We start from the raw sequence: 11321 nt of genomic DNA, 5'->3' as shown, positions 1-11321 counted from the left end.
TTTTTCAATTTGTGATTTTTTTCAAAATTTGATGAACTTTGTTTTTCAAAGTCGATGAACTTTGTTCAGAAACCCTATGAAGTTTTTTGAATTTCATGAACTTTTTAAAATTTTGAATTTTCCCCCATATTTGCGAACTTTTTATTGCAAATGAATGAACTTTCTTTTCAAATGAATTTGTTTTCATTTTTTCAATTTTTTCCGTTTGTCTACAGTAGTAAAAGCGGTTGACTTTGGGCCCAGCTGACCGGTCAACCATCCTCCCGTTCGAAGAGATTATTATTATTATTATTATTGATGAAAAAACGATCGCAGAGAAGAGCGATCGAAGAAACAGCGAGCGACACGAGGGAGCATAGGCCCTTGTTGGGCCAGGCCCATGGCGAGCAGCGCTGCAGAACAGGACCGCCCCGCAGAGAAGAACAGGACCGCCCCGCTGGGAAGCCCCTAGTCAGCGCTGCAGGCGCCCGTTAACGAGTTGGCGCCTGCAGCGTCGCTGGCAAGGGCCGGCCCAACGCGCGCTTGCACTCAATCGCTTTTGAAGTAAAAAAAAAAGGCAATAAAACCTGAGGATAGCTGGGGATTTGAAATCTAGATTGCTTCGTTGCAAGTGCACCACACTAACTACCAGAACAAACTAACTTTGTTGTCTTCTACAAGAAAACAGTTCTACCTAACCTTTTCGTGCAGTAAAACATTAATATATACTCAATATAAATTATCTCAAAAGAGAAAACATAAATTCGAAAAAAAGTTCATCAAATTTTAAGCAAAGTTCAAAAAAATGAAAAAGGTTCATCGATTTTCAAAAAAAAGTTCATTGAATTCGAAAAAAGTTCACCAAATTCGAAGAAAAGTTCACCGGATTCAAAAAAAGTTCATCAAATTCAGAAAAAGTTCATTAGATTCGAAAAAAGTTCATCGGTTTCGAAAAAAGTTCATCGAATTTGAAAAAAATTCATCGCATTTAAAAAAAGTTCATCAAATTTAAAAAAGTTCATGTAATCTGGAAAAAGTTCATTGAATTTGAAAAAAGTTCATGTAATATGAAAAAAGTTCATCAATTTTTAAAAAAAGTTCATCGAATTCAGAAAAAGTTCGCCAAATTTGAAAAAAGTTCATGTAATATGGAAAAAGTTCATCGATTTTAAAAAAAATTGTTCATCAAATTTGAAAAAAGTTCATGTAATCTGAAAAAAGTTCATCGAATTCAGAAAAAGTTCTTCAAATTTGAATAAAGTTCATGTAATCTGAAAAAGTACAACAATTTAAAAACATGACATTCTTTTAAAAAATCACGCATTAAAAAAAGGAAAAATGAATAAAACCGTCAAGATTCGCGAACCAGAAGAAACAAAATAAAAAGAAAGAGCGACTTAAGGCCTGATCGAAATTCCACCAGCTCCACGAAATTCCAGGAGCTGTGGAGCCAGGAAATAGCTGCTCTGCAGTTTTCAAGTGCAACTCCATCAACTCCGGGAGTGGAGTTGTGGAGTGAAGGTGCTCCGAACAGGGCCTTAGACTAGCCACAATGAATAGTAACATACACTAGTAACATACACATATCCCTAAACTATATTACTACCTTCATAGTGGGTAGTAACTTAAAGATGGTAACATGCAAAGATTCATTTATTAGGTTATAGACTCATATTGCATTGGGACATGTGATGTTACAGTAACTAGCTAAGTTACTACTACTACCTTTCTCCTCATTAACTCATTGCCACATAAGCAAATTTGTTGAGTTGGACTCAATGTTACTGTTGAAGTTACTCCCACTGTGGCTAGTCTTAGCTTAGCTCACAACAAGCTCGATGTCATAGAGGTTGGAGCGCAGCAATCATAACGAGTCCGGCGTGGGTTCGATTCCCAGTTCTCTCACTTTTTAACGTTTCTGCAAAACTAGATTGGGCCGGCCCAGCTTGGACTGCTGCAGGCGCCCGTTTGTAAATTGCATTGTAACGGGGGCCTGCAGCACTAAATAGGAAATGCCCCTCAAGGGGTACCTTGGACTAGTCGCTCGCATCAATTGCTGTGCAACCAAAAGTCTAAAACATGGTTTTAACCAAAACACGGTCCAATCATATCATTTTTTTTTGAGGAGCGTCCAATCTTATCATTTTCGCTCACCTTGGGAACATAAGACTATGGAAACCAACAGACGCCATTTAAATCTCACCGTTCCTTTAAATCCCAAGTAAACCAACAGATATGGTGCCACTCTCTCTCCGAAACAAGAAGATCGTATACCATCGGAAGAAGAGAGAGATCCACAACGATCCGTATTCATCGTAACCGTAGCAACACTGGCCGTAAAATACGCCAAACTCAGTAACTTCCCACCTTCCCAACCAAAAAGCTCGCGCCACAGCAATGGAGGAGCCCGTGGGGAAGGCGCAGCAGCCCTGCAGCATCTGCATGGAGCCCATGGCGCCTTCTGACGCCCACCGCGGCGGCAGCGGGTGCGCGCACGCCTTCTGCCGGGCGTGCCTGGTGGGCCATGTCCGCGCCAAGGTCGAGGCCGGCGCGGCCGTCGTGCGGTGCCCCGGTGTGTCCTGCGCCGGCGCTCTCGACCCGGAGCTGTGCCGCGCCGCCCTCCCGGCCGACCTGTTCGTGCGGTGGTGCGGGGTGCTATGCGAGTCCATGTTCCTCGGGGCGCGGCGGACCTACTGCCCTTTCCCTGACTGCTCCAAGATGATGGTGGCCGACGACGACGGTGGCGGCGCGTCCGAGGGGTGCGTCACGCAGTCGGAGTGCCAGGTGTGCAGGCGGCTGTTCTGCGCGCATTGCGCGGTGCCGTGGCACGCCGGCGTGAGCTGCGCCGAGTTCGCGCAGCTCGGCGCCGGGGAGCGCGGCCGTGAGGATCTGCTGCTCGTTGAGGCCGCCAGGGAGTGCAAATGGAAGCGCTGCCCGCGGTGCCGGTTCTACGTCGAGAAGTCCCATGGCTGCCTGCACATCACATGCAGGTACGTACTAACACCTACTGTAGATGAATTTGCGACACGCCCATATGCATGCTTCTCTAATTTAGGAGCTATAGGCTGACCTCTAACTTCTGACGTGTAATGTCGTAGCAGTAATTTTCTGGTGCAGAACAACACTTGGTTTCTGTGGAGTATTTGTTTGTGACTTTTATCTGAAGTTTTAATAGTGAGGAGCATGGGCGGAGCTACGTGAGGGCCAAACTGGGCCTTGGCCCGCCCAGCCCAGGAGAAAATAGGGAAGGAAGACAGAAAAACTGGGCCTAAAAATCAAGTGTTCAGTGTAGGTTTTGTGTCTGGCGCCCAACAATCGGCCCATAGCTCCGCCACTGGTGAGGAGTAACCCTTTCGTAGTAGTGGGGGCATAACGAGCAGCGCATTTTGGAGATTGAGCTTCATGAAGGCCTTGGACCAACTCTAGCAAATGCCATATAATCTCAACCCGTAAAAACCGTTTGTGGCTCCATGTAAACTGACTTTGTTGTACCGCACAGTGTCGGGCAAAACAGATGTCGCAAACCCATACTGTAAGGGTTTGTAGCATCTATTCCGCCCTGACGCCACGCCGTACTGTAAATCCGTGCCGCAAATCATGGTTTTAGGCAATATAACTTAAATAAAAACAAATGTTCAAAGTTAAATGTTTTAACATCATACAATACATTAATTTTCTCAAATAGAACAAATGTTCAAATCTGAATAATAAATGGTCCGGAATTATTACAATAACGAATGTTCCAGAATTAAAACAATTGTTCAAATCACACATGAAAACAAATATATCGAATTAATAAAATGGGAGTCTATTTCCCATAGAATTGCCACTGATACTCAATGAGATCATTGCAGAGCTGCTGGTGTGTGTCATGGTCTTAAATCTGTCGGTAGGTTTCATGAAATGCAGTTATCTCATCTGGGTTTCTGGTAGGCTTGACACAACTGCCAATATTATCACAGAAAAAACGTTTAAATCCCTCTCATCCTCGTTGATCATGTTGTGTAGAATTACACATGTAGTCATGATATTTGAGTATCCCTGAAGCGAGCAGGACCTCGATCGATGGCAAGCTGAGGTTCCAACACACCAAATGCCCTCTCAATATCTTTTTCGGCATGCTTTCTTGTGCTCGGGCGGAAATAATTTGTATTTTGCTTGCACTAAATCCTACCAATCTGGCGGCATTTCTCAACGAGTGAAGAAACGACAATTTTGCTTGCAAGCTTCCACAATGCGAACAAAAAGAGACCTATGCATTCGATAACGCCTACGTGTAAGAGATGACCCAGATAGGTTGGTACCTCGGCAAAATAGTCTTTTATGAGCAATTTGTGGCCGCAAGCTCGGTTGCGCGGAATTGCAAAGGAGGTCAACCATCGATCTGTGGCACTTCTTCTTCTTCTTGCGGGCTTCAGATTTGTCGACGAGATGCAACAAGAGGACGTGCTTGGCATATCGTCAAAAAACATCTCATCTATGTCCAATCATCCGACTCTGACGACGAGGACCAACTCCAAATATCATCCATCTATGAAAATAAATTCACGAGTTCATCAAAAATCGCCCGTTGGCCGAATTGAAAATCTGTAGAAAAGCTACAAATCTTACCTTTCACTGGAATCAAATCCTGCCCAAGCAAAGACGAAGCAGCCGCAACCCCCTTCCCCCCCATCGCCGACCGAAATTCGCGACCCTGCAACTCCCTTCTTCTCCACTGCAGCCGCCGCTTCCCCTACTTCCTCTCGCCTCCCTGCAGCTCGTGCGGACGGCGGCCGCTCAATCGTGGCCAGAGCAACTGGATCTGCCCGCAACGTGGTAGCACTTGAAGCTACCGGACGGATCCATGGCGATGGCAGTTACAGCCCGCCCGTGGCAAGAAATGCCCCCAGCTTTAATCTTGGTGGAGAAGATGCAGGTGGGGAAGGCCAAAGCTCTCCACGGAGCAAGGTGGTCGGAGGAAGAAAAAGTCATCGAAGACTTGGGGAGGGTGCGGCGGCCGAATGGCGGGTGTGCGCGGAAATTTCCCTCCGCCAAGTCGCACGTGGGATAGAAGAAACCGCAAAGGAGGAGGTGAAAACAGGAGATTTGAGGGTTGCAGGGCAATTTTTAGAGCTCTCCGCAAAAAACAATTGCAGGACGACTAGACATACGGTACCTGTCTGGGACTTTTTTTTTTCCTGGTACCATATATCGGCGGTTATTTGCGGGCCGAGCGGATATAGCAGATCTGCTAGAGTTGCTCTTAATTTTGAAATTATCAAAATTCAAACTCTTTCACTTTTTAAAAATTCTGAGAAAATTACACATATATACAAGGATGTAATGTGAATTTTTAGGATGAAATACCTTGAATTGCAAGCAGAAAAAAAAGCATGTTCTTTGAGAATGAATAGTACATGTGCTAAAAAGGCCCAGATTTTTTTTGTGTAGTACTCATTTTAAGGTATTTCGACCTGAAAATTTACACATGTGAATTATGTCTTTAGGTATATGTGTATTTTTTCTTTTTTTTTAACTAGAAAGTTTGAATTTTGAAGTTTTCAAATTAAGGCTTCAATAGAGTTCGGTCTCTAGTTGCCATTTTTGGGGCTATAACTCCGCTATACAACTACCATAGCTTTTGAAGAGTCCTGTCACAATAGCTATGTATATAGAGCAATTTTAACATGGTCTCTCTTGTGCATTGAATATCTTAACCGTTGATTTTATGAAGTAGGAGGCCCAATTAATTAACATGTGTATGTCATGTACTCTTTCCGTTCTTAAATATACCCCTTTTAAAGATTTCAATATAAACTAGATGTATATAGACGTATTTTAAAGTGTATATTCACTCATTTTACTCCTTATGTAGTCCATATTGAAGGGAGTATATGATGCTTGATCGGTCGAGATGTAGGCGGACGTGTCCGCATCCGTCCGCGAAGCCAAAAGTATATGAATCCTTGTTATTTTAATTATCATGCTAGCTCTAATTATGTTTATGCGGATTTTGTCGGGATGCATCCCCATTTGATCGTTGCTTGATTTTTGAATATATAGAAGTGCATTTAGATGTGCTCTAAGTATCATATATCTAAGTCCTATGTCATCACTAAGATTCGTACAAGCAGTTTCTTTTTCTTTATGATGCCTGATCAGTGTTTGACTTTTTTATGGCTGAACATGTATATGTGATATATCATACTTCCTTCGTCCGAAAATACTTATCATCAAAATGAATAAAGGGAGATGTATCTCAAACTAAAAAACGTCTAGATACATCCCCTTTTATCCGTTTTGATGACAAGTATTTCTGGACGGAGGGAGTATGTGCCTGATTGTATGTTTTTTTTTTCATGTTTTCATGATTTATGAAAAAATACTAAAACAAACTGCTACATGGTCTGCTATTTAGAACTTTGCTTGATCCCATGACAGGTGCGGCTTTGAGTTCTGCTATGGATGTCAAAAGCCGTGGAAACTCGAACACGACGGCTGCCCTGGAGAATGAAGTGTGTGCCCGTATTGAGTGTTCAATGTGAGCAATGACAATTTGACAACCCACTGTATGCCCGTTGAAACTGAAGCGGGCAACGCGAGGAGATTTCATGGACATGATATATCATTCATCCATCAATGTCTTATGGAACATGATCAAGTTTACTTTTTATTTTGAGCGTGCCGAATCCATTTTAGAGGCTTAATTATTGGCTAACATTGTCATTCTCAGACTTCGAGCATATGTTAGTTCCCTGAGTTGATTCTTCAGACCTTCAAGCATTGTTTTTGTTCCCACCATGTCCGGTGCTTAGGCGTCGTTCGGTTTGAAGAATTTTTTTAGAAAAAACATAGAAACAAAGATTCCGGAGAAAAAATTTCTATATATGCATTCGGTTTGTACGAAATGCGTACAGGAATTTCATAAGAATACTACTCATTTCCTGTGTTTTTGAAGGAAACTACACATTCACTCAAAGCTCATTTTGCGCGTAGGAATGAGGCAAGTCAAATTCTTAGGATGGCAAGTGCCATCCTATCAAATTTCTATACTACTCCTAATTCCTACGTTTTGATTTCCTCCAAACCCAATGAGCCCTTAACACAAAATCTTTCCAGCTATACATATGCAATGTCTTTCACTTATCAGGAAAAGCACGAAGATGAATGCAGACCAAATATGACATTCGGATATAATTCATCTCTGAAGAATTGCGCATATCCAAACAGACTACTTTGCTCATTATTATAGTACACCAACTGAACCAAATATGGCATTCATTCATGAATAAGAAAACTGAATCCGTTCTATATCTGCAGATATAATTCATCTCTGAAGAATTGCGCATATCCAAACAGACTTACTTTGCTCATTATTATAGTACATCAACTGAACCGAATATGACATTCATCCAAGAATAAGAAAAACTGAGTACGTTTTATATCTGCAGAGCTTTACAAATAATCCAACGAAAAGAACTTTCAACTGGTTACAGGGATTGTCGCTACTACATGGAATTTGCACCCAAGATGGAAATGCTTTGCTCATCACATTATGCAGCAATTTTCTGTTGATTCAAGCATCTCAGGAGATCTGCAAAACAGTAAAAATCCCTAGTTAATCAGTACTTCAGTGTAAATAAGGGTGTGCATCAAAAAGTAAAGTACTACTAGCATCCTTTGGTTTGCCAACAACAATACGATGTGCATCAAAAAGTAAAGTACTACTAGCATACTCTATAATTAAACAGACAGGCTAATTAAATCACAAGACAACTTCTTTAACACTGATTTACTAATTTCATTCCATAATCAGTTGATCACCAATTTACCATGTGCACATGTGTTCTGCCTACAGTATGCTCATACGAACGACTATCATTATGGAAAGGCCTAATAGCATGTTAGCACAATTGAAATTGAGCTAAAAGATTAAGGAAATTGGCAAATAATAACCTCCATTTTTGAGTAAACACAATAAGAAGTGGTATTTACAATCACAGATGTGCACTCAGTAGTATTAAGTTTTTTATTAGAAAATTCTCTACTTAACACTGTCACAAAATTAATGCTAATTCAGGCAGCCTATTGTCTTGCAGTTCGAATCCAGAAGCAAAGACGTTCTGTTTCCCAACAAATAGAAGATAAATGACCATTACAAAAGAACAAGATCAACAATACATCATTCCGCCTGTCAGTGTTCAATAAGACTTTTTACAACTCACACCATTAAAAGAAGATTACATGATCTTCAGTAATAAAGTTTACCATTGTTCATCACAAGATACAAGTAATAAATAAATTATTATCTAGAGATACTATATCACATAAAACAAAATAAAGATACGAGTAGCCCACAAGCATATAAACTTCAGTTCAGAGGACGTGCAAATAAAAGCAGTAATGACAGCGTTCTGGTTTAAAATGGAAATGACTGCAAGACTTACAGTTGTCCCAACTTGCTCAGATCCAGATCCGGAACAATATCTTGAACAAGATCACTGGGGGGCTGACCACATTCTTGCATGTTTTGCATGATCTCAAAAACCTTAGACATATTCTCAGGCTCATGTTCATAGACCTCATTAAGTTTCAGCATGAGTTCAAGCTGATTGCTGTAACGCTCATATTCTTCTTTGCTTATCTTGCTTTTGTTATCCTCCAGCCATTTTGGGTACTTCTCTACAATGTCCTTCATGGGTTCGTAAAGAATCTCCTTGGAAAGAAGTTGTTTCATCATTGTTTCAACAATAGAGTCCATATCCTGCAGAAGATGAGCAAAGTAAAGCAATTGATTCACAGTTGTATGAATACAACATAAGTTAACCGCACTTTATCATCAAACATTCTGTTTTGTAACTTTCTAACGACAAACACTAAATTAACAGCTTCTTTGCATGAAATTCTCAAATTCCCATGGTTGAGCCATACAACTAGTAAATAACCAATAATATATACGACTTCTTCCCAAATAAACCAACAATATGCCAATGATGGTGCCGTAGTTTACTAGGGAGTCTGATATTTTCAAATCCCATGCCTAGAAAAGAAATATTGGTAAGATACATACTCCTGTAATATGTGTTGTCTTAAAAACTTCTTAGCAGTATCCATGCATGCCCAAAATTTGCGATTCCATTACAACTGAAGACATCACATTCACATGTTCTAGGATTGGAGCGAACTTATTACACCATCCAAACTGCTATTCAATTTAAGGAGTATGCCTTCCAAAACCAGATTTACATCAATGGATTCCTTCACCCCTATGCCAATGAGTTCATTTAGCTTTCTCAGGCAAAGACTCTCAAATAAACTAACAAAAATCCGTATGCCAGTACACCATTACATCCTAATTCTGTATCCCCACGAAGTGCTGGTTCACCCAATGGTTTTAAGCATGTCACATCTTTGACCAACATATATTAAGCAGCCTATTCTGTAAAACCCTCTGATATCTCCGTATTCTAAGGCTCAGTTTGCGGGGTAAAACAAACACTAAAATAGGGAAAAGTAGAACCTAAATTGCATGAACATGCATTGTAAATGAAGCATACCTGCACTCAACATGTTTTCTCTTTAAAACATTTTAGTAATAGCCAGGCATATCCAAAATTGACAATATAGGAATTGGAGCTAACATACGACATCACCTGAGTAGCTATAAATTAAGGGAGTATGCAGAGTAAAAATCAAATTACATCAATGGCTTCCTCATTGCAGGCAACTAAATTAGCTTTCTACTCGCAAAAAAGGAAAAAGTACATTAGCTTTCTCGAGCAAAGATTCTTAAGCTAATGAATATCCCTAATAAAATGCCAATACACCGTTGCATCCATCCCAGCAATTTCGACCGTTTTTAGCATATCACATCTTTTAACAGCGTTGATTGAGCAGTCCCCGAAGTCATCCGGACTCTTTTCTAAGTTCAAATGAACATGCATCGTACACCAATCATACCTGCCCGCCAGCGAACTCCTCGAACTGCTTCACAAAGTCCTCCATCATCGCCTCGTCATCCAGGCCTGCGATCCCCCCGGTGGCCGTCTCGAGCCCCCGGACCGCCTCCCGCGTCTCGCGCGTCAGCTTCTCGAGCGCCTCCGACGCGTGCGCGCCCCTCGGCGGCGGCTGGGGTTGCCTCGCCGCGCGCCTCCTTGGCGCCCTGGGGTCAGGCAGCGACATCCCCAGGCCCCTCACCGGCCTCGCGCTCCCGGACGACGACGATGCCGATGCCTCGCCGCTGCTGCAGAGAAGGGACATCGTCACAGATTCAGTCAAAATCCTCGCGAAATAGTTTTGACTCGGCGGGTACTAGAGGTGGACCTTTTGGGGGCGGCGGCGAGATCGAGGCTGGTGAAGTCGTCGAGGGCGCTGTCGAGGAGCTGGTCGAGGTCGTCCGCGGCGGCGGCGCCGGCGCTGGAGCTGGGGTTGGAGGAGGCCATGGAGGGTCGGGCCTCAGAGTCGGAGAGACGCCGCGGCGTGGATGGGGCTCCTGATTCGGGGGTTTCGGCGGAAGGGGTGTGGGAATTGGGCTTGGGATTCAGGGGTGGGAAATAAAGAGGAACGCGAGGAGGAGGAGGAGGAGGAGGCGGGCGAGCAGAGGCAAGGTAGTCCTAACGAGCACGGCCGGCAGTGGATCCCTTCTCCGACTAGCAAGGATAGCCTTCGCTATCTCAGCCGTCGGATCGTCATCCTGGGACGCAGGAACCGTACAAATTTAGGCTGTATTTGGATGCAAAGTTCTTTTATAAAACCACTAAATTAGAGCTCGTGGGCACAAAATATCGCCTTAGATTACCAGGTGAATGCAAGTGCGTACATAATAAACATGTGACCCCTTTGTGTGATTTCGCATCACCATGCACCCATCACTCACTCATCATCACAACACAACCAACAAAAAAATCGGTTGTTCGTACTATGTCGCGCCAGAGTTTACTGACAGGACATTCATTCTGTATAGTTCCCTATATAAAATACGTGATTACACAATTCTTCTAAGGGTTGTGTTAGGCATCAACCGGCTGATCCGCTCGTGGATCGGCCGGCTTGATAGCCGTTTGATCCGCCCCTGATGCGTGATGGCTCGAGATTTTACCAGTTTTAGTACAGAGATTTGATACGACCTTTATCGGAGTTTTGTTATTTCTCGCATCTTTTTAACGTTAACCCTTCAACAAAGAAGGAAAGTTTTTTTGTTATGCAGAAAATATACTTTTGAAAGAAAACCAATTAAAATCTTATCAAATGAAGCCAAATGGAGCAACTTTCACATTGAGCAGATTTGCACCAGCACACCTAGAGTGCAAGACGACCCGTGGTACGCTTGTACCCAGGATCATACCAGGCGCCGTCAGCTC

At 42.6% G+C, this 11321-nt stretch overlaps 2 protein-coding genes and 1 long non-coding RNA gene across 4 annotated transcripts; 1 reads left to right on the top strand and 2 right to left on the bottom strand.

Moving 5' to 3' along the window:
• The first annotated feature begins 2190 nt into the window (after positions 1–2190).
• On the top strand, positions 2191–6559 carry LOC125516835 (E3 ubiquitin-protein ligase RSL1-like). The gene is made up of 2 exons (XM_048682133.2): positions 2191–2969; positions 6403–6559. The coding sequence occupies exons 1-2, from the start codon at positions 2377–2379 to the stop codon at positions 6473–6475; spliced, it is 666 nt and encodes a 221-aa protein (XP_048538090.2). The 5' UTR covers positions 2191–2376; the 3' UTR covers positions 6476–6559.
• On the bottom strand, positions 3626–5067 carry LOC125512256 (uncharacterized). The gene is made up of 2 exons (XR_007285278.2): positions 4591–5067; positions 3626–4510 (listed from the first exon to the last, which is right to left on the bottom strand). It is a non-coding gene; the product is annotated as an uncharacterized LOC125512256 (long non-coding RNA).
• A 750-nt stretch (positions 6560–7309) lies between the features above and the next one.
• Positions 7310–10590, bottom strand: LOC125513988 (peroxisome biogenesis protein 19-1). 2 transcript variants are annotated; one of them, XM_048679224.2, is made up of 4 exons: positions 10285–10590; positions 9922–10204; positions 8409–8725; positions 7310–7555 (listed from the first exon to the last, which is right to left on the bottom strand). In XM_048679224.2, the coding sequence occupies exons 1-4, from the start codon at positions 10401–10403 to the stop codon at positions 7510–7512; spliced, it is 765 nt and encodes a 254-aa protein (XP_048535181.1). In that variant the 5' UTR covers positions 10404–10590; the 3' UTR covers positions 7310–7509. The 2 variants fall into 2 exon arrangements, with proteins under 2 accessions (XP_048535181.1, XP_048535182.1); XM_048679225.2 differs by having other exon boundaries at positions 9922–10201; positions 10285–10577.
• Between the last annotated feature and the right edge of the window lie 731 nt (positions 10591–11321).

Source organism: Triticum urartu, chromosome 6A (assembly GCF_056163025.1).
Source record: "Triticum urartu cultivar PI428250 chromosome 6A, HENAU_Tu73, whole genome shotgun sequence".
Lineage (NCBI taxonomy): Eukaryota > Viridiplantae > Streptophyta > Magnoliopsida > Poales > Poaceae > Triticum > Triticum urartu.
The sequence above is the reverse complement of the archived record's forward strand: the minus strand, read 5'-3'. Positions and strand labels throughout refer to the sequence as shown.